This window comes from Microcaecilia unicolor, chromosome 4 (assembly GCF_901765095.1).
Source record: "Microcaecilia unicolor chromosome 4, aMicUni1.1, whole genome shotgun sequence".
In the NCBI taxonomy this organism is placed as follows: domain Eukaryota; kingdom Metazoa; phylum Chordata; class Amphibia; order Gymnophiona; family Siphonopidae; genus Microcaecilia; species Microcaecilia unicolor.
This window is the reverse complement of record NC_044034.1, coordinates 299,812,797-299,835,697: the sequence shown is the minus strand read 5'-3', so window position 1 is coordinate 299,835,697 and position 22,901 is coordinate 299,812,797. Positions and strand designations below refer to the sequence as shown.

The 22,901-nt window shown below is 44.1% G+C and overlaps 1 protein-coding gene across 1 annotated transcript in view; it reads right to left on the bottom strand.

Moving 5' to 3' along the window:
• Positions 1–22,901, bottom strand: part of TACR1 (tachykinin receptor 1) — a 246,212-nt gene that overhangs the window by 134,681 nt on the left and 88,630 nt on the right. The window contains exon 3 of the mRNA XM_030201806.1: positions 21,051–21,245. Coding sequence (XP_030057666.1) covers positions 21,051–21,245 — 195 coding nt within the window. The remainder of the gene's footprint in view (positions 1–21,050; positions 21,246–22,901) is intronic.

Sequence of the window (22,901 nt, the reverse complement as noted above, 5' to 3'; positions counted from 1 at the left end):
TCTAGGAGCTGGCTCAGGAGGTTGGGTAGACATGGGTCCTGGAAGGGGTCAGGTAGCAGGATCCTAGCATGTTCTATGCCTGATAATATGTGGCCTACAGCACGCTAGGGCCTGCCCTGACCAGCTTCCAGGGTCTTCAGTTGATGGTCCATGTACTCAAACATTGCCCACATCCCCTCTGACACAGATTCAATTCCAGAAACAGATGCAGAGCAAGATGCTACTGCACCTGCCCCTGGAACTGCCAGAGACTCTATGTCAGGGGGATGGAGACAGCTGCAGCAGTCCACTGTCCTCTCTCTCTCCTGAGATTGGTGCTGCTGCTCTTGGGATGGCACAGGGAGGCTGGGGTGGGCAGGAGAGGGGGATGGATGTTGAACTTCACTTCCTCCTCCTCCTTCTCCTCTCCAATTTCGTCCTTAGTCTACTCTTCCTCTCCTTCCTCTGGGTCCATTTCTTCCTCCATTTCTTCTTCCTCTCCAATGTTTTCCTCAGTCTCTTCAGGGGCTGCTGGGCCCATTCCTTTAAAAGCAGGTCCAGGGTGTGGTGCAGCTGGTGGCTGAGCTACCAAGATGGGAAACATAGACATTAGTTACTATCAGGTTCTCCATCAGATGCACAGTTGACCATTACATTTTCTAAGGTGGGCATTGTAGTTTGGGAGTTCACCATGCAGTGGTGATCCTAGGTCGGCTGCCACCCAGGGCGGATCACTGCTGCGCACCCCCCCCCCCCGGGTGCAGCGGCGTCCGTTCCCCCAGGGTGCAGCATGACACCCCCCCCCCCGGTGCAATGACACCCCCCTCCCCGGCGCATCAAGCCCTCCCCCGGGTGCATTCTTGGCTGCTGGAGGGTGCAGAGAGCAGCCGCACGCCTGTCGGCTCCACTGGCTCCCTGCTCCCTCTGCCCTGGAACAGGAAGTAACCTGTTCCAGGGCAGAGGGAGCAGGGAACCAGCGGAGCCGACAGGCGCACAGCTGCTCTCTGTACCCTCCAGCAGCGTGCACCTGGGGCGGACCGCCCCCCCCCCGCCCTTGCTACGCCACTGTCATCATGGTCTATGTGAGTTAGGGACCAACCTTTGCCTATTGGTTATACATTGACACCTGCTGTTTTCAGTAACCCTGTTAGACTGTTCAGTTATAGTGACAGCCCATTCTGCAGCTCCCTTCCTCCACAATACGGGCCTGCTACCTACAGCTACCTGTGACACTGTCTGTGTTTCACCTGGGCCAGGGGCCTTGACCATATTGAGGGACATTACAAATGAGCTATACATGGAGAGTGAGCCCATTGGACAAGGCATTTGACACTACATTATTACTCACCTACTTGCCCCTGGAGCTGGCGTTTCACCCCCTGGAGATAGTGTTTTTGTACTGCTGCAGGTAATGGCTGCATTTCCATAGGTCTTCTGTTTGTATGGAGACAAAGGGTGGGAAAGAAGAAGGAGAGGGAGGTTGAGTAGTAGGTTTGCAGCAGATGTTTCACAGCCTAGGGGTTAGAGCTGTCGACCTGATATACAGGGGTGGCAGGTTCAAACCCCACCAGAATTTCCAATCACTCTAAATTGTCCAGTTAACACAGGGACAGCCTGTAGGCAGAGCTTGGGCAAATCTGGTATACAAGTGGTTAGCAGCAATATGCTAACTGGTTAAGCGTGATTATATGACTCTGCTTTATTTGTATTATCATTGGTTGATGCTACAATATTGGATCCAGTTTAAGTTGATGGTCGTGTCCCGTAGAGTTTATTATGAGAAATTCCTTTGACTAGCAGGTCTAGTATGTTCTTATATGCCTATGAAAGATTTGCATTCTTTGGACTCATTATTATTAGCTGTCCCTTCTGTGCATACTGCAAGGTTGGCATCTACTAGAAAGAGGGCTTTTTTTTGTGTAGTACCTGTTTTATGCAAATCCCCAAATGCAGTTTACAGCAGTGCATAAATACATAATCAAATACAAATATTCTAAATGTATAGGGGGCCATTTAATAAACCATACTAGGTGTTTAACTGCTTTGTGAAACTCCTTGGACTATATTCAGTAAATAGAACCCAAATCTGGCCATAAAACAAATGCGCACTGAGCGCTGTTCTTTAAAGAGCCCTCCAAGTAGGATGCTGTTTATAGAATAGCATGTAGTGTGGGATCCGCACCCAATTGCAAATGCAAATTGGGCATATGCCTAAATTTGAGCACACAATTTTGGGTGCCATATATAGAATCCATGGATGAATACAGAAATTCATGTTAGGGAGCAGGGAAGGGGCAGGGAATGCACTTTGCATGTAATGTGATACCACAATGAATATGCTTGAGATGTATCTGCATACGAAGGAGGCAGTGTGTGCAAAATGATTTCATGAACATTCATTGTGGATATCCTGAAAACCTGACTGGCTAGGGTTCCCCCAGGACATGTTTGGGAATCACTGCCCTAGGGTCCTGCTTTAAGGGTACCTGCAGTGGCATTAGTGACTCTTCTAGAGCAATATACTTTTAACTATTAGTTATATCACTGGCTCTAGAAAGAAGGAGGTTCCCCTTTGACCAGTATTACAATCAGGAGAGGGACTAGGAGGGTACTTGCCAGAGGTATAAAATCCAGTGCTCAGCTCAGATTCTTTTCTTTAGCGCCTGCCTCCCTAACCACTAACCTGCATATGAGGGGAGAGTCCAAACCAGATCAGAGACCTTAGCCATCTAAACTCAAGCAAGTATAGTAGAGGACAATTTTCCAGGATGAACCTAGGAGCCTTTAGAAGTAAAAGCAGCCACATAAGCTATGTATTTTCACTGGAGCAGTGGAAACAGGGTACCCATGGTGCCCATTCCTGCAGTAAAGGAGAAAGGAGAAGCTGAGCATAGTTGTTTTTCAGCAATTGCTGTTAACTGAGCACTAGCCAATTTCCAGGGCCTAGGGGTACGATCTTGTGTTCTATCTGGCTGTCTTCTCTAGGGCCTTGTCCCTACCTGATCTAAAGTTTAAGACTACTGTTGGTTCAGGGTCTTCTGGGTTCTTGCTAAGGCAGTCTGCCAATCACAAAAACTTAGAATACAACCACTGATAAAGATTATAAGGCTCACTTAGTCTGCCCAATTTCACTTCTGATATAATGCCCTAAGATCCCCTGCTAATCCTGGCTTTCCCCTTTGCTTCTCTGGAACCAAAGATCCTCTCTGCCTACCCCCACCTTTAAATCCACCATCTCCCCTCAGAGACGGCTCCATACATCAATTACCTCGCTCATAAGGAAACATTCTCTGTTACTGCTCCTTTACTATAACCTACTCTAAAGCACTGCTTCATCTGGTGCATTATTTATACCTATGAGGCATTTAAATATCTCTATCACATTAATCAAGCAACATGAGGTGCTGGATATTTCACTGTGCTTAATAATACAAGTTAACATCACTATCTGCAGTAGGAGACTGGAGCGTCAAGCTCGTGATGTATTCCTTTCCATCCTGATGTCATCTAGAATTAGGTGCTCAATTATCTTGACACTAACTTTGGAAAGAACATATTCTCCTCTTTCTATAATTTCATTTCATCAGAGCTGCATATATAGGGCAATTCATTTTAACTAACAAGCTGTGCAGATATTAGCCAAATGGAAAGAATCAATGAGTCAAAAGGTTGTATATCTGCAAAGACGCCTACAGTTTGAAGCTCTGACCTGTGGAAAATATGCCTAGATGCTATTTTGGTTAAATTCTCATAGTGCGGTCATGAACAGATTGTGATATCTCATTCTCTGTGCCTTCTCTCAACATTTGCTGTCACATTTTAAGCAAACTTCAGCTTTCTAGAACCAATAAATCATACAAATTTCACGTTTATTGTAATTTGATATAGCCTTATTAAAAGTGATATCTTGAACAAACGTTGTCCTCAGTTTTACATTTCTGAACTACTTCTGTGGAACAAGGAAAGCTTCTCTGCCTGGCTTGAAATCAAAAATCAAAAGAGTTTGTGAGCCTGTCAGACAGGCAAGGCTCTAACTTGAAAATGTCAGAAATAATTGGAGAGTAGCATGCAAACTCCAAGATAAAAGAGCTAGACTCATAGTATTGAATTCCATCCAGACATCTTGTCAGTATTGCCCATTTAGACTATTTTTTATAACCATCGATCCATATATCCAATAGGCATGGAACCCAAATGGAAAACATAAGTGGGTGGTTGACATTCTATGAACATAAAACTGAAATTCACATAGATCTTCTTGTACCCATAAGGCAGGCCAAGTTATGAACAAGCACACATTTCAAATAGAAATATTTGAGTTGCACTAGAACATATGTCCTTTTAAAACTTGACTTGTTCAGTAAGGAATCAATATTAGATTGTCCACCTGTGGATAAGGCTCACAGATACATTTGCCAATGGACTTCACATCAAGTTTCAAAAAGTAAATAAACTTTGAAATTTTCCTTTTGTACCTGTGCCTTCTGTAGGGAGATTTTGCAAGAAAAATAACATGTACAGAATACAGTCTGTGCATATTACTTTCCAGTTCTGTCCAAAACATCAACATCTTCCTTAACTGCAGCTGCAAGAGTAATCTTTGACAATAAACTGACTTTTGAATTACAGATCCATCAGACCTAGGTAAATTAAAGTGGCAACTCCGACAAGCAGAGCAAAAGTAGTATCATCAACACACTTCCGCTGCTCTCTCAGCATATAAAATCATTGTTCTCTCATATAAAACTACCCTTCTAATTGCCAAAAAAAAATCTGTTACTCTAGAAAAAAAAACTAGGGCTCCTAATACTGCTGTTCTGTACAAAGTGCTTAGATCTCTCACCACTCCTCGGCTCCACCAGCGTATCCTGATTCCATACCCACAGCTCAGGCACTGGCAACCTACTATGAGAATACAATAATCACACAGTGTGATGTGACATTATACACCTCGATATCATCTTCTTTGTAACCTATTTCTCTTACTAGATTGTGACCATGTAGTTTTCTAGCAAACTTCAATCTTCCTTTTCTTCCAAGGTTACATTACAGGTTATAATATTTATAATGCTACCATCAATTCGGTTCAAATCGGTTTACAATAAGATTAAGATGACATCCTCTAAAAAAGTTAAGAAAAACAAAAACTTAATCAGAAATAACAAGAAAGTCTTTAAAAAGAACAGTTTTAAGCATCTTTCTAAAATGAACAAGCTCTAAATTATTCAGAAAACAAGTTACATATGACCACCAAGTTTTGGGGGCTTGATAAGCAAGCAAGAAACATATCACAGACCCTAAACCTCTTAACACCCTTAACTAAAGGAAAGGCGAATGGGGAACAATTTACAGTTCTCCTACTCATATAGGAACTTGAGAATTAAACTATATCAACTATCAAATGCATGAAGTTGACAACAGCTCCCCACAGCCCAATACCATCAAGCCTAGTTAGGCGGTTTCCTAATGCTTTAAGCCCCTATCTCCACTCTATGATCACTCTCAGTCTATTTGAGGGTTATGTTCCCTCATAACTAGAAAAATGCTCTTATATGACCATAAATCAAAAATATACCTCAATCTGGTACTGACTATGACAATTTTTATCCTACTGCAAATCTTTCATTTATTGCAAAAGCCACTAAATCTGTTGTTCATTCTTAACTCCTGGATTTCTCAATAAAGCATATGTACTCTGTCCAATTCAGATGGGTTTCTGGCTCCATCACAGTACAGTAACAACGCTATTAAGTATTACCACCTATATGTACTATCATCTAGATCAGGCAAATCTGTTCTTGTTCTATTATTAGACCTTTCTGCAGAATTTGATTTTGTGGATCATTCAGTTTTGCTCAGTAGATTGCGCCAGATCAACCTAACAGACACTTTCCTCAAGTGGTTCCTATCCTACTTCTCAGAACGTAGTTACACTGTTCAAATTCATTCTCTTTTGCTTTTGGAGTCTCTCAGGGATCAATATCAGCCCCAACACTCTTCAATATCTTTCTTGCTCCTTTATTGACCCTAATATAATCTCTAGAGTTCACTACATACAGATTCAAAATATAAATGATAAATTAACTCATACCACAGACTGGTTAAAGGAAATAAAGTTGTATTAAATCCTAAAATGTCCAAAGTTCTTCTCTTTATAAACCTACTAGTAAAAAAGGCCCATTTCCGAAACCAATGAAACGGGCGCTAGCATGTGGCTTTTTTTTTGTGTGTGTGTATGTGTCACAGAGTTATTTTGTGTGTGTGTGTGTGTGTGTGTGAGTGTGTGAGGGTGCGGTGTGTGTGCAGGTTGTTGATGTGTGTCTTTTTTTGTTTTGTTTTTTGCTTGGGGGTTGTGGGATGTGCTGTGCTGGTCTATTTTTGCACATACCCACAGCAGGAATATTCTTCTCTCGTTCCAGCGGTGGTTCTGTGCTCTCCGTGCTGCACAGATAATGAGCCATTCTGCTGGGGAATGCTCCTCCCCTATTGTCACGTAGTTTCCTCTGATTGGTCCGTCTTACATTGCCTAGTGTTGCCTGGGAACGGTGTTGTGATGGTCCTTTGTGTTTCAGAATGTTGAGGTTGTTTTTTCTGATTGGTCCGTCATGCGAGGGCGGGGCAGAGAGACATGGTCAGTGTTGTGGCTTCACCACCATGAATCCATGAACCCTTCAGGGAGTGACTGAGTGACTTCAGAATGTTGTCTTCAGAACGTTGAGGGTGAGTTTTATTATAGTAGATACCTTGTGCCACTAGTGCCCATCACCAGAATTTCAGGCATAACATTTGATAGCAAACTTACTTTTACATCACAGATCTCCTCAGCTGTTCAGTATTCCTTTTATAAGCTGTGAATGATTTGCTCTATGAGGACTTTATTCCATCCTTCAGCTCTCAACGTCCTAATTCACTCACTAGTTCTCAGTCAACTAGACTATTGCAAAGCCTTGTATAAAAGATTGCAAATAAATGATCTTTGGCGCTTACGGCTAGTTCAAAAACTGCAATTAAACTTATTACGCAGAACCGAGGGGGTTGCAGCTTGAATCAGGGGAGTGCAGGGTGTGGATTTGGATGCTGAAGGAAATTGGATGGTTGGGGGGTCAGCAGAGGGTGTGTGTTTGGAGGGAGCGCCACTGTGACATATGGTATTGGCATTATCTATTTATTTTTGCAAGGGCGCACCACATTATCTGCTACATGCTATCTGGCAGCATGTAACATGGTGCTTTTTGGTATGGCTCTGCCTTGTGCAGTAAATGCAGGGCATATGCAGGGTATGCTGCTGCGGAAACATCAGCAGCCATGGCCGCATTTAATCAGTGTGGCTTAATACAATTTTCACTTACTTCTGCCCTTCACCAAAAAACATGAAATGGGCCTCACTCCCGGCTCAGTTTCCTCTGGTCCTCCTCCAACCTTCCACTCCTCTGTGCTACCCTCATATCTGGGTTTCACCTGACCCTCAGAATCACAGCTGTCTGTATTGCTCCCACCCTCCCCAACCACTCTAACACTGTGCAGGCCATGAACTGTCACCTCTCTCACAACGGCAGCACTTCCCAGCACCATCCATAGCTAACCTCAAGGCTCAGTCTCTCAAATGTTGATTCTGGACTACTTTCTTCACTATAAGCCACTTCAGTCTTGACCTGAGTACCATGGTGGTCACCAGCTCTCCAGCCTGTCTATAGCAGCTCAAGAATTTCCCGCTGGACCCCAGATACTGGTGAAATTTGATACTTCTATTAAATTTTTAAATGTATTTATAAAATTACACTCAAAGTGCAAGATTCTGTTTCGGTCAACCAAAGTTGGGTGTGCAATTTTGGGCATGGATCACAGATCCGTGCATAAACGAATTGGCTAATTAGTTGTTAGCAATCACTGGAGTTAATAACCACTAATTGGCAGTCATTAGTAGTTAAGAGCAGATTTGCCCTATGCCCCTTCTTTATAACCTGGAGACAAACAAAGCAGATCAATCAGTGATATGGTTCAAAACTTTATTTTCAGAGATTCGCCCGACACAGACTGTGTTTCGCCCACAAGGGCTGCGTCAGGGGCTAATAGTCCAAGCAGGACATGAGATTGAAACGTAAAAAACCAGCAGGGTGCTTTCCTCAGTCAAGATGAGGACATCAGCTCAATGCACAGGGTAAGTCTCTGGTCGCATCTCTCAGCTGCTGGAACCTTCTTTATAACCTGCATGCCTAAATTTTCTTGCATGAAACTCCAAGAGGGACATGGCCGGGGGAGGGGCATGGGCCGGTCAGAGGCATTCCCAGGATTTCGGTGCACAGTTATAGAATACTTGAATTTGTGCGCCTTTGGCTGGCATAAATGCTTATGCCCAAAGTTAGATGCAAAACTGAATGATAAGCTAATCTAATATAATAAAACGCACCGTGAACGTTCTAATGAGGACAACGTTCTGAAGCCATCTGACGTCACTCCCTGGTTCGTGGGGTTCGTGGAGTTCGTGGCGTTCGTGGTGTGAAGCCATCCAGCCGTCTCTGCCCCGCCCTCGCGCCTAAACAAACAAATACGGAAGCGAAGCGTCAGGGAAGGAGGCGGCGCTCCCGACGTCTAGCCTTCCCTTCGCTGTGTTCCGCCTTCAAAACAAGGCGGAACACAGCGAAGGGAAAGCTAGACGTCGGGAGCGCCGCCTCCTTCCCTGACGCTTCGCTGCACGAACCGCCACGGAGGTAAAGTTAAAAAGAATAAAAAAAAAAAAAAAAGGGATGCATGGATGCGAAGGGGGGGGGGGGCATGGATGCGAGGCATGGATGCGAAGGGGGGGGGGGAGAAGAGGGCGGGCCAGGCTGGGACATGGGAGAGAGAGTAGCATGGATGCGAGGGGGGGGGGGGGGCCATGGAAGGGCGAGAGGGGACTTGCTGGAAAAGGATGAATGGAGGCGGCAGGGGACAGAGGAGCATGGATGGGTATGGATTAGGAGGGCAGGGCACAGGGAGAGAGGGGAATTACTGGAAATGGATGAATGGAGGGGGCAGGGGACAGAGGAGCATGGATGGGCATGGATTGGGAGGGCAGGACTCAGGGAGAGAGGGAAATTGCTGGATAGGGAAAAATGGAGGGGCCAGGTGACAGATGAGCATGGATGGCATGGATTGGAAGGGCAGGACTCAGGGAGAGGGGAATTGCTGGATAGGGATGAATGGAGGGGACAGATGGGCATGGATGGATATGGGTTGCAGAGCAGGCCTCAGGCAGAGAGGGGAAATGCTGGATAGGGAAAAATGGAGGGGCCAGGTGACAGATGAGCATGGATGGGCATGGATTGGAAGGGCAGGACTCAGGGAGAGGGGAATTGCTGGATAGGGATGAATGGAGGGGACAGATGGGCATGGATGGATATGGATTGCAGAGCAGGCCTCAGGCAGAGAGGGGAAATGCTGGATAGGGAAAAATGGAGGGGCCAGGTGACAGATGAGCATGGATGGGCATGGATTGGAAGGGCAGGACTCAGGGAGAGGGGAATTGCTGGATAGGGATGAATGGAGGGGACAGATGGGCATGGATGGATATGGATTGCAGAGCAGGCCTCAGGCAGAGAGGGGAAATGCTGGATAGGGAAAAATGGAGGGGCCAGGTGACAGAGGAGCATGGATGGGCATGGATTGGAAGGGCAGGACTCAGGGAGAGGGGAATTGCTGGATAGGGATGAATGGAGGGGACAGATGGGCATGGATGGATATGGATTGCAGAGCAGGCCTCAGGCAGAGAGGGAAAATGCTGGATAGGGAAAAATGGAGGGGGCAGGTGACAGACAAACATGGATGGCCATGGATTGGGAGGGCAGGGCTCAGGGACAGAGGGGAATTGCTGGAAAAGGATGAATGGAGGGGGCAGGGGACAGATGGCCATGGATTGGGAGGGCACGGCTCACACTGTCTCTCTCATATACAATGTCTTTCTGACTCTCACTCTCACACACTCTGTCTCACACAGTATCACATTCACTCTCTATGTGCCACACAGTCACTCACACACTCGCTTGGTGTCATACACTCACTCTCACAGAGAATCTGTGTCTCACACACACTCTCTCTCTCTCTCACACTGTGTCTCACATACGCACTTGCACACACTCTCATTCTCACACACTCACTCTCTCTCACACACAGTCACTCTCACATACACTCTCTCTCAAACATACACACTTTCACTCTGACTCTCAAACACTCACTCTCACATACACTCTCCCAAACATACACACTCCAAGGAAAACCTTGCTAGCGCCCGTTTCATTTGTGTCAGAAACGGGCCTTTTTTACTAGTATTCTATAAAGACATTTCCATCCAGATCTGCCTTTATAGAATTCGCACTTAGCGTACATCTCCTGTTGCCTAACTTTGAGTGATCTTTACTGAATTCCTCCCAAAGTGGGTAATATGCTTGATATTCTATTTAATTTTCTTGTGTTGGAGTCAAGTCTCTGTTCAGAACTGCTTTAAATATATGTATGCAGACTGGAAGAGCATGAAAGGCAGGCTGTAAAGTCTTATCAAAGATTTTTATAAGTGGCTTTCCCTACAGGTGATTTCTCTGATTTACATGTATTGCCAATGCATGATTTTTTTTTCACATTATTCTCATCTAGCCCAAAGGTTTAAATGTTACCTAACAGCGATAGTCTATGGTGAAAAACTTGCCTTTAATCTTCACTTGTGTTACTTGTGTGAGGAACACATCCAACTGGGTGTGTGTTATCTTGAACAAAATAATTTTATCAAATGTTAGTACCACCACAGCAATAATGAAAAACACAGACATTGCCCACTGTTTTGACTGTCTTTTCCCATCACATGGTAATGATCAATCTAGATTTCATATCACACAAGGAGTTTGTAGTTAATATCATTCATTAGGATTGAGATCACGCATTGAGTTCACAGTTAATATCATTCATTAGGTATACACCTTAGTGAGGATCATTAGGAAGTAACAACCATTGATGAAATCCACTGAGAATTCCATATCCTCCCAATGGACAAGTGATCCAGCCAGGGGTGTAGCCAGACGACCAATTTTGGGTGGGCCTGAGCCCAAAATGGATGGGCATAGAGTTCAGCCCCCCGCCCCTCCCCCGCTCTGCTCTCCGCATTCTGCCTCTCCCCCTACCCTCAAATGCAAAATATTAAATACCTGATCTGGTGGGGATCCCCAAACTGCACCAGCTGAAGATTTCCTCCTCCTCGGGCAGCCAGTGCTCTTCCAAACAGTAGATGGCAGCACTTGACTTGAACTGACGCTGCTGACAGTAGTCCATACTTGCTCAGTACTTCCAACTGGTGAAAACTGAGCATGTGCAGAGGGGCCGGTGTGTGGTGCCAGCTCCCATTTGGAAGAGCACTGGCTGCCTGAGGAGAGGGAAATCTTTAGCTGGTGGGGTTTGGGGATTCCCACCAGCCACAGTAAGAGTGCCACAATTTTGGGTGGGCCAGAGTACAAATTGGGTGGGCCACAGCAGGGGCGTATCTGGACTCCGGCGGTAGAGGGGGGCCAGAGCCAGAGGGGGGGGCACATTTTAGCCCCCCCCCTGCCGCCACCGACCCCCCCCACTATTGTCAGAGCCCCCACCGCCACCAATGACTCTCTCCACCCCCCTCCCGCCGCCAACCCTCCCCGAGGTCCGCTTCCACCTGCCGCTGCTGTGCTGCTGTTGATAGGAGCTGTTGAATCCACTTCGGAGTCTGACATCGCAGCACGTACAACGTACAACAACGTGTGGATTCAACAGCTCCTATCAACAGCAGCACAGCCACGGAGGCTGAAGATGAATTTCAAACACCTCGGGGTGGCTGGCGGGGGTTTGGGGTCCTCCGCCGGCTGAAGAAGTAGTTTTTAAGGCAGCGGCAGGTGGAAGCGGACCTTGGCTGGTGGGGGTTGGGGTCCCCCGCCAGCAAAAATAAGCAACGGCAGCGGGGGAGGGTTGATGGCGGTAGGGGGGTCCAGGGCAAAATCTGCGGGGGCCCAGGCCCCTGAGGCCCCACGCAGATACGCCCCTGGGCCACAGCCCATCCAGGCCCACCTGTAGCTACGCCACTGGATCTAGCATAAGATGCCAGGCTCCTTCTTCATGATCTCCTATTCTGCTTAGACCAGTCACCAGGCCAGATGGAGAGCCCAAATGGATGGCTCTCTTCTCCCCATCCCTACCTCTGGTTCAATTTTAAAGCTTGGTATGACTGACAATATTTTTATCCTTATCAGTCAGATAAAATCTTATCTTTATCAAAATGTATATACCATACAGTACCACATTCAGTCAGATCAGTGTGATGTATAAGTAAAAACATCCACAGTAATACATTACAAAAACAATAATAAAACCTAAAACATTTCTGTACCTCTTCTATCCAGCCTCTGTCCATCATCCTTTTGGGAACAAATAAGTTTTTATAATCTTATAAAACTTATTACTATACTACTAATCATTTCTATAGCACTACTAGATGTACGCAGCACTGTACACATTATATGCAGGTACTTTTTCTGTCCCTAGAGGGCACACAATCTAAGTTTTTGTACCTAGGGCAATGGAGGGTTAAGTAACTTGCCCGTAATGTCTTGTCTGTCTGTTTTACCTAGATTGTAAGCTCTTTGAGCAGGGACTGTCTCTCTATGTCAAACGTTCAGCGCTGCGTGCGTCTGGTAGCGCTATATAAATGCTATTACTAGTAGCAGTAGTAGTAGGTCACAAACAGCTGCAGTGGGAATTGAACCCATTAGGCTACTCCTCCACAAAAATCCCCTTTTTTCCAGGTGCGCTCAGGAAATGGACCCGAGCACATCCAAAACACGTGCCTATGCCAGCACACGGCACTTTTGGGCACACCTTAGTAAAAAAGCCCTTCATTATTCAACCTGATCTCTAGAAAGAAGTTTGTTATACCCAGTGCGTTGTTTCTAGCAAAAAAGGTGCTGGTACTCAAATGCTAGGCCACCCTTCAGGGGTAGGATGATCACTGAGGGATGAGTCTCACAATAGCCAGGCCCCATGCAACCAGTCACAGAATCTATGACAAGGCAGAATTGTTGTGAAGAGTCTGAGCTCTTTCATTAAAACTTGGGGTCCATGGGTCAGTTTTAGCAGACAATGAAAAAGGTTCCGGTACTCAGTACCCCCAATTACCCCCTCAAAAAAAGTCCTGGTTATACCAAATGGGTGCCATCAGAGAAAAGATCCAATTTCTCAACCATACTTCTCTCAGTTCTGTCCAAGATGGTGCCTGCAACTGTAAACTGTGACTAGACTGCAAATACCTACTAGGGTAATTTCTGAAGCTTCTATAACAAATATACTGTCTTCATATTTCTTAATGCCATAAATTTCATAACCAATACCTTAAACTGCGCTCTTTGAGAAATTATCAATCAATGTAATTCTTTGAAAAGGGGAGATGCCCAGTCATTCTTAGGTCTCTCCAAAACAATCGTTGCCATCTTCTACAACTTTTGTAACTGGTCTATTAAAAATTTAGTTAGCCCTAAATAAAAGGCATTATTACAGTAGTTTACAGATGTGAGACCACCAATGCAAATATCACAGGAAGCAGCACATGAAAATTCAAGTTTGGCCTAAGAACTCTTACTATTTTAAATTTATAATACACCGTTCTTGCCACTGCCAATACTTGCTCCTCCATATCCCAGTGCCCAGTCAGTATCCTACTGAAACCTTTTACTCTCTTTTTCTGTCCTCTTCTCACTCCATCAACCCTTCAGTTTCCACATCCCTTACAAACCCATAAAATATCAATGGGGGGGGGGGGGGAGGTAACTTCAACCCATTAACTACAATCATTTCACAATCACATCCAGATAATTTTGAACTTTCAATATCCTCCCCTCTCTCTCTTACTTATAGATATGATTTGTATATCATCCACACAGAGATAAGCATCGCTGTACTTGAAGTATGTAGAAATGCCAAAGGTTTGATGCAGAGAAATTTGTTTATATTTGTTATAATGAGGGAGTTTCTAGAGAGGAGAGGGATCCCAGTTATAGGAGGTGTTTTGAGTGGGAGATGGGAAGGCGGTAGAACGAGAGGACATGAAATGAGATTGAAGGGGGGCAGACTCAGGAAAGATGTCAGGAAGTATTTTTTCACGGAGAGGGTGGTGGACGCTTGGAATGCCCTCCCGCGGGAGGTGGTGGAGATGAAAACGGTAATGGAGTTCAAACATGCGTGGGATATGCATAGAGGAATCCTGTGCAGAAGGAATGGATCCTCAGAAGCTTAGCTGAAATTGGGTGGCGGAGCAGTTGGGGGGAAGAGGGGGTGGTGGTTGGGAGGCGAGGATAGGGGAGGGCAGACTTATACGGTCTGTACCAGAGCCGCTGATGGGAGGCGGGACTGGTGGTTGGGAGGCGGGAAATACTGCTGGGCAGACTTATATGGTCTGTGCCCTGAAAAGGACAGGTACAAATTCAAGTTAAGGTATACACATATGAGTTTGTCTTGGGCAGACTGGATGGACCATGCAGGTCTTTTTCTGCCGTCATCTACTAAGTTACTATGTTATGAGTGATGGGGGAGAAGGTATTTTGAGTGATGTAGCAGCCCATTTTCAAGAGTGGGGGCAGAGTGTAAAAGATGACTATGAGTCAGAGAGTGTATACAAAATGAATGGATGTGGTCTAATGAGCTGAGAAATCAGCAGGGGACTGCAATTCTCTAAGCTCCAAAGAGTAGAAGGGCAGTTTTGAACTGTGTCTTCAGATCCCACTGAGGAGATGAGGATCTCACTTCCATTGAAGACAGAGAGATTGGAAGAGTGCCAGGATGGACTCAATGGTCTGTACATAAGTATCACCACACTGGGACAGACCAAAGTTCCATCAAGTCCAGCATCCTGTTTCCAAAAGTGGCCAATCCAGGTCACAAATACCTGGCAAGATCCCAAAAAGTTTAATACATTTTAAGCTGTTTATCACAGAAATAGCAGTGTATTTTCCCCAAGTCAATTTAATAATGGTCTACGGACTTTTCCTTTGGGAAGCTGTCCAGACCTTTTTAAAACCCCGCTAAGCTAACCACCTTTACCACATTCTCTGGCAACGAATTCCAGAGTTTAACTATATGTTGTGTGGAGAAACACTTTCTCCGATTAGTATTAAATTTACTACTTTGTAGCTTCATCACATGCCCCCTAGTCCTAGTATTTTTGGAAAGAGTAAACAAACAATCCACGTCTACCTGTTCCACTCCATTCATTATTTTATATACCTCTGTCATATCTCCCCTCAGCCGCCTTTTCTCCAAGCTGAAGAGCCCTACATGCTTCAGCCTTTCCTCATAGGGAAGTCATCCCATCCCCTTTATAATTTCTGTTGCCCTTCGCTGTACCTTTTCTAATTCCACTATATCTTTTTTTGAGAGGGCGTTTATTCTATGTCACTGGCATTAAGAATTCTGACTGGAATGTTCTTTAAGGAAGTTTATTCCATATCATTGGTATTATTATTCTTTCTGGAGACAAAAGGCACCAACCAAGTGTTTTGTTTTAAGTTTTTCTGTAGACGAAAAAGATCCAAGAGGTTCAAAAAACAGTTCTACAGTCCTAAAAGGGAAGCACCAGGGTGTCCTATCTTTCTGGCGGCTTGCTCAAGAAGCTTGAGTGAATTTCAATTGATCTGATATTTTTCTGTTCTTAAAGCTTATAGACTTTTCCCCTGTGATTTTTCTATCTTTTTCTACTGGTTTTACTGACTTTTCCTTCAGTAGTTTATTTTTCTGGTTTGGAACCAACACTCAGTATGTAGAGCTCTTCCTTGAGAAACAGAATGATGGCCATAGTGCCTCACAGAATGACTTTCCCCAACCCACAACCCATATTCTAGAGAGTACAGTGATTGTTAAGAACAATCTGTCACCTCTGAAAGTGTTCCCTTGAGTTTTGTACAATGTGCTATGCAAAAAAAACTTGATTGTATCTTTAAAGCACTTTGAAGAAATGCAACATTTATAGTAATACATTACTACATAAGCTACAGATTATAGTTGGCCTTTGTTTGACAAAATCGAGAACATACACATTGACAAGGGTAGCACCATTTCACTTGCTTGTTTCTATAGATATATATAATTATTGTCAGTATTATCCTTGGCCACCATTTTTTTTATTCAATTGCACAACACAGTCTCTAAGATTTCAGGCCAGGGCCCACCTATTCAGGGCTCAGGCCCACCCAACAGTAGCACACGTTTAATGGTAGCTGGTGGGATCCCAAGCTCGGCCAGCTGAAGACTTTATCCTGATGGTAATGAAAATGCTACTCTCCATGATACCGACACCTGCGCATGCTGCTGCAGACTGCCAAGGTGGAAAGAAGCATTTTTACACCAGCTGAGATATTTTTTGGGTGGTGGTTGGGGGGGGGGGGGGGGGGAGAACACTTGGTGCCCACCCACTTCTTGCCTAGGCCTACCCAAAATCTGTTGTCTGGCTACGCCCCTGGTTTAACGGTTAATCTGGTATTGCCCCTATCAAAGTTGATCAGAGCCACAGTTCACTATAAAAACTGCAAGACCAGTGCAGACTGCCAGAGCGCTAAGATAGCTTAACTGTGGATGTAATTCCTCTCCTTTGCTTCCGGTATAGAGCTCTACATTTACCCCAGTTAAATCCCAGTCCCTGGCCTTCAAACTGATTTCTAACCTCTTCAAGACAACCATAGCTTTTGCTGATGTATCTGTACAAGTCAGTTTGGATTTCTTTAAAAATATGTTAACAGAAATTTTTTTTACTGCCATTTAACAAAAGTGTTTAGAGACCTGGTTTCAACAGACCCATCCTACCAGGAGAAATCTTTTTTAGGATTCAGCAATTTTTTATTAATGACATCACCAATGATACAGATGAACCAAATATCAGCATTAATATTCATACAAAGATCGAAGCCCTCATCAGAAACCTTCTGAAAAAGATTTCCGTCATTAATCTTATAATATTTTTCTTCCTCCCTCCCTCCCCACAGAGTATACATTGTAAAGATTTTTATTGTGCATTAAACAATTTTGTCATCTTCACCAGTAAATATAAAAGAATCAAACATGAACGTTAGCCATCAAGGCCCAACAGTATAAACCATCATCCAACTATATTATGAATATCCACCGCCTCTTTCTGGCGTGTTAATGGTACCTTACCCATGCATCATAGATCCCATGATACCCATATAAGTCGGGCCCCCACCAAATCCCATGAGACCCATATTTCTTGTATTAACATTAGACTTCGAGCATTTATAACCCACTTTCCCTATCCCACCCTTCCTCCCATCCCCGTAGAGAAATCTTCTTTAAAGAGGGCCCATCTTGTATTTCTTTTGCTACACAGATGTTTACCTAATAGCTCATCACTGATTAGATATAGTTTCTCCTAAGTGTTTAGTGCATATGCCGAGGAAAATTGCAGAATAAAATTGGACATAGTTGGAATTAACAGGGAAGTCACAAATTTGCAATTACAAGAGATAAGTATGCCTTCTGAACAGGCTGTAAAATAAATGCAGAAGCTCCCAAACCGATAATCAAAGAAAATAGAACATTTGAAAACTGAGTTAGAGAAATACAATATCATAGTTTTGGCTAATAAAAAGCTCACTATCCAAGACACACTTCAGCAATCAACTTCTACAGAAATCAGAAAGCTAGGCCCGACATCATGAGCCGGTCAGGCAGGGTCACTGAAAGAGTAAGAGCCTGCAAGGAAAATATAAGGTACAACATATCAGAAATGGCCAATGGGATATGAAACCGGGAAGGCAATTATCTTCTATCCAAACCTGCCAGTCATGAAATATACCAGGTGGTAATAGAAGCTCCTCCACGAACTTCTAACTTTTCCTTACTCTTACTTGGCATCTCACCTTTTCCTTCTGCTCTAACAATCACCCTTCTATTCATGTTTACTCTGTTGATAAGAATATAAGATGGCTTGCCGGCACACACATAGCTCCCGGCTCCTCTCAACTCTGTCTCCAGAATGCCCTTCTCCTGCCCACTTTTCAAATGGCCAGTAAGAGCCGATCTTCAGTGGCACTGCCCAGGTAGGTGCTGATGAATATTGGTGGCCGGCACACTGAGCATGATTTAAGTGGGCAGGAGCCTCTCCTGCTCACTTAAATCACTTTGCAGTCCTTTTACCAAGCAGTGATAAAAGGACCCCTGTGGTGGCGATGGTGTGCAGGTTTGTCATGAACTGAGGCCTCCTTTTACCTCCACTAGTATAAGAACTTTAAAAAAAAATGGAAATGGCGGTGTGGTAAGTGTAACACTTGCTGTGCCACCATTTCCAGGGGGAGCCCTTAATGCCTCCTAAACATGAGGAGGTAAGGACTGCCGCGCTAACCCGGTGAAAACCGGGCAGTGCCACCATTTCCGGGAGGGATCCCTTAAGGGCTCCCACGCTAACCCGGTGATAACTGGGCAGTGCACAACGCATCCGATTACCGCTGAGTGTGCCCCCAGTGCTAAAAAATTTTAAATATTTTTTTGGTGCTAGAAATGCAACAAAGTGGGAGTCAGCACTACCATCGGTCTCTCATGGAAGCCCGGCGGTAGGGCCAAATCGTCATGTGCCAAGCCCACCAAGCCCGCAGTAGCCCTTGGTAAAAGGGCCTCTTTGAGTATCAGGTGGTGCATTTTTTTTACTTGTCTCCATAAGCTAAGGCTTTAATGTCATTAGTTTACTTTCCCCTTCGTTAGTTTTGACTGGCATTTACTTTGAAACACAGATACGGAATATTCCTCTGGTCACTTTACATGAAAGCATATTATGGCATCCTGCTACAGAGGAAAAAGAAAATAACAGCATTGGATTTCAGGCCCCCTGGGGGGGGGGGAGGAGGTTCCATGAATTAGGGAATTCACACAGGTGTTCCCTGGAAAAATCTAAAGAAATAACACTCGAAAGTACTCCAAGAGATTGTGCTTGTGACTGCAGTGATAATGTGTCATCATAAATTCATCTCCCATTTGCACTGAAAGAAGTTGAATCCTAAGTTAAGATTTATTTTGTTGAATTGCAGTGAAGTGTTCTTCTTGGTGCAAGTGAGAGTCCTCAGCCTGAGAGCTCTAAATTTAAGGTTTCTTCCTGTTTAAAATTAAGCCATGACCGCTGACAGCTAGTGAAGTGAGCAGCATGAGAAATCTGCCAGCTCTACTGCATATCCCTGCTTAACAAGGAAGCTGGAGGGTAGTTATAGTAGCTTGGCATAAGTCAATGGATGAAACTAAAAGCAGTAGGACATTGTTCAGCAAAAATTTAATTCTCATCTGGCGTCTGGTGAAGTAAGTAAAGATGGTCAAATAATCAAAGCGACAGTTCTGTCTTGCAAAAGAATAAAAGTAAGAAACTAAGGGGGTCTTTTACTAAACCTTAGCTTGAGGTATCTGCAGCAGGGCCCATTTTATTCCTATGGGCCCTGCTGCACATAACTCAAGCTAAGCTTTAGTAAAAAAAAACCCTAAAAGATTTGGGACCTGGGGGTATGTTTTCATTTTAACAGGATAGGCATTGCCTATACTACCTGCAGGGCTGGTTCAAGAGTATTAGGTGCTCTAAGCAAACTGTTAGTTTTGTACCTCCTCCAATTAACTTGCTGGCCCATTGGTCCCCCAACAATCATGATTACCCATCTCAAAATTATTAGGTAAATGGGCTATTAGAAAACTCCCCTCCCTCCCTCCGGTTAATTTTTTTTTTTTCAGTTTGTGTGGTTGTCAGGATCAATTTTGCTTTGACTCCCACTGTTCCATGCCAACCCCCATAAGCCGCTGCCCTTGATGATTGCCTAATCTCTAGAAAAAGGTCTGTGCCATCCTCTGTAAAGTGAACGAAAAGCAATATTGTTCTTAAAAATGCAAACTTACAGAACAGAATGTTTTTCGAGATGACAATTTTGAAACTGTCTGCTTTAGGGTAAAACCTACAGGCACTTCCCCACCCCCACCCCCAACTTTGCATCAAAGTTTAGAGAGACAGTGCACACGAGGAAAGCTTTTAAAAAGTCTTTAGTGCAGGGTTTCAAAATATGTCCTGGGGACCCCACAGCTAGCTGGATATTCAGGAAAACAAGAAATATGCATGAAATAAATTTGCGTGTATCTCTCATACCTATTCATTGTTGATATCATGAAAATTGGTTTGGCTGTGAGGTCCCAAAGCATGTTTGAGAAGTCATGGTAGTCAGATTCAATTCTAATTTTGTACAGTTGCAAAAGTGTCATCCAAGTTTTCCTTCTAGTTAAGGGAAGTATAGTCAACATGAGCCTAGTGCTGGAGAGAGGCAGAGTGCAACAAACACTGAACTTACCTCTACTGAGCCTTAAGAGAGATGAGCCTGGCAGACACTGAACTGACTTCTAGCAATATCATTGTACTGCCCCTCAATCTCCTTCTCCTGCTGCCAAGGCCAAGTCCCTTGAGTTACATGATTTTGTGTTTTTTATCCCAAGACTTATCCCCATAGGAGCAGGAGCTAATATGCTTAAGTACTTTTGCTGCTAGGTGTGATCAGTTTAATGGGAGAAGGTAGTACAGCAAGCACAGTGACACGGCTAGAAGTCAGTTAGTTCAATGTCTGCCAGGCTCACTTGTAAGGCTCAATAGAGGGTTAAGGCTTTACTTGGGCATAGAGGGAGAAGTGTCTCTTCCTCCATGTTAAAATGAGCCCTCTGCAAAATTTTGCTTGTGTGCCTATATTCACTGGAGTGTTGCCCAGTTCCAGGAGTCTGACTATTTGGCCAGCACTGGTTTTGAATTACTATCCCACAGCAGTGTGTTTGTAGATCTTCATTCTATCCAGTGTCATCAGTGCTACAGATCCTATAGTGTATCAGGATGGGGTTGTCAGAAATCCAGGACTTGCTAACATCTTACTCTTAGAACTGGGTAACTTGGTGGCTTTGCACACACCTAACCATTGCTTGGTTTGTAGGTCAAGCATGTGTCGTATGTAAATAGTGGTATCATTTTAGTCTGGATACAGTATATAATATTTTACCATAGAAGGAAAGAAGGAAAGACTCACATTTTTTGGTAGACATGGGTGCTATCCTCAGGCCACTCCACATAGCACACAACCCTGTGTATCATGTTTTCTGTTATGGCATAGTACCCCTGAGGGAATGCTAGCAAAAATGCTAGCACCCAAATAACACAAATGACCACTTTAGTTGCTGTGGCTGATAGCCGTGGCTTCAGTGGATGAATGATAGCCATGTACCTGGAAAAAGAAAAGAAAACAAAGGGATACAATTTAGCAAGAGAGGAGGGGTCTTCTAGGACAAGTTTGAGAACCACTGATTTAGCCTACTATTGATCTCAGTTACTGTAATCTACCTATATTGTTAACTTGTTGTGAATTCATGTTATTTCCTCCACCAAAACACAGAATAAGGTGTGGTCCCATAAAAACTTTATTCATCTGACCTTACAGCAGCCACTACCGGAAGGTCTCCTATTTGCTGCTATGCTCAGTTAAGCACCAGGGGAAGGAAGAGTGGTAGCAAGAAGCAGAGGCTCAGAACTAGTCCCATTTGGAGAAGTTTTAAAGAAGGAGATAAGAAGAGATGAAAGTGTGTGTGGGGGGGGGGGGGGGGGAGCAACTGTAGGAGTGAGCAATAGGGATGCCAGCCAGCCAGTTTTCATCCTGCCTGGCTGGGTACTGGTGGTGAAACTCATCAGTAGAAAAAACAGTTTTACTGCCACTCTCTTGGACTGGACTGGGAGGGACAGAAAAGGGGGTGGAGGGGGGAGAGAAAAAGAGCATGAGGACTGTTATTTAACTGCAAATGAAGTAGACAGGTTTATTGGAGCTTCAGTCATTAGGGTTCCAAAAAAGCATGTGGAAGCCCATATTTTGATGGTGATGGTCATGTTTGGGACCAAATATGAGAAAATAGTTGAGAAGTTCAGTGGAAGAAATAGACAAAAGGAGAATTTGTGCTGGTTTGCACTTAGACATTTTCTATGCATATCTGCCAAGAGGAAAAAAAAAGTACTAATCAGGCTGGATGGACCACATTGGCCTTTATCTGCCATTATTTACTATGATTCTAAGGGATTCTTTTACCAAAGGGCATTAAGCAGTTAGGTCTAGATTCTATTTATCATGCCTCGATTTCCACATGGAAATCAAAGCGTGGTCAATTACACCAACTAAAACCTGGTGTAAATCCTGACATGTAAATTAGGTGCGGAGCGGGTGTATTTTATAACAACGTGCATAGATTTTAGAAACGTCTACAACCCACTCATTCCACTCCCATAACCATGCCCACATTTCAATTATGTGACTTAGAATTTACGCACACCATGTTACAGAATATGCATAGCGAGTTGTGCGTATAAGTCTTAATTAATGCCAATTAGTGCTGATAACTGCTTGTTAACATCCGATTAAGAGCGCTGATTAGCTAGTTAACCAATTAAGTTGTGTGCATTGTAGAATACGCTTCAATTTCCAGTCAGAAATTAAGGCGTCTTATATAGAATCCCGGGGTTAGCGCAAGGTTAGTGCGCAGCAACAGGTTATCTCACAAATGCATTAAGGGGCCGTGTGCCTGTTACCATGCATTATTGCATTTTTCCAAAATGTTCTCTAAGGGGGCATGGAAGTATTAGCCAGCTAGCACATTATACATAGCATACACTAACTCCCGGATTCTATATATCGCACTGAGATTTCTACACAGAAATCGAAACATATTCCATAACAATTTGCATAACTTAGCCCCCTGTTTACTAAGGCATGTGCTAATGCCGACATAGCCCATTCACATAAGCTAACCACATAGATAGGACTGCATAAAATACAATTCTATCTCTATGCGGTTAAGTGCTGTTATTGCACTTAACTGCATAAGGGTTGGCTGGCCAT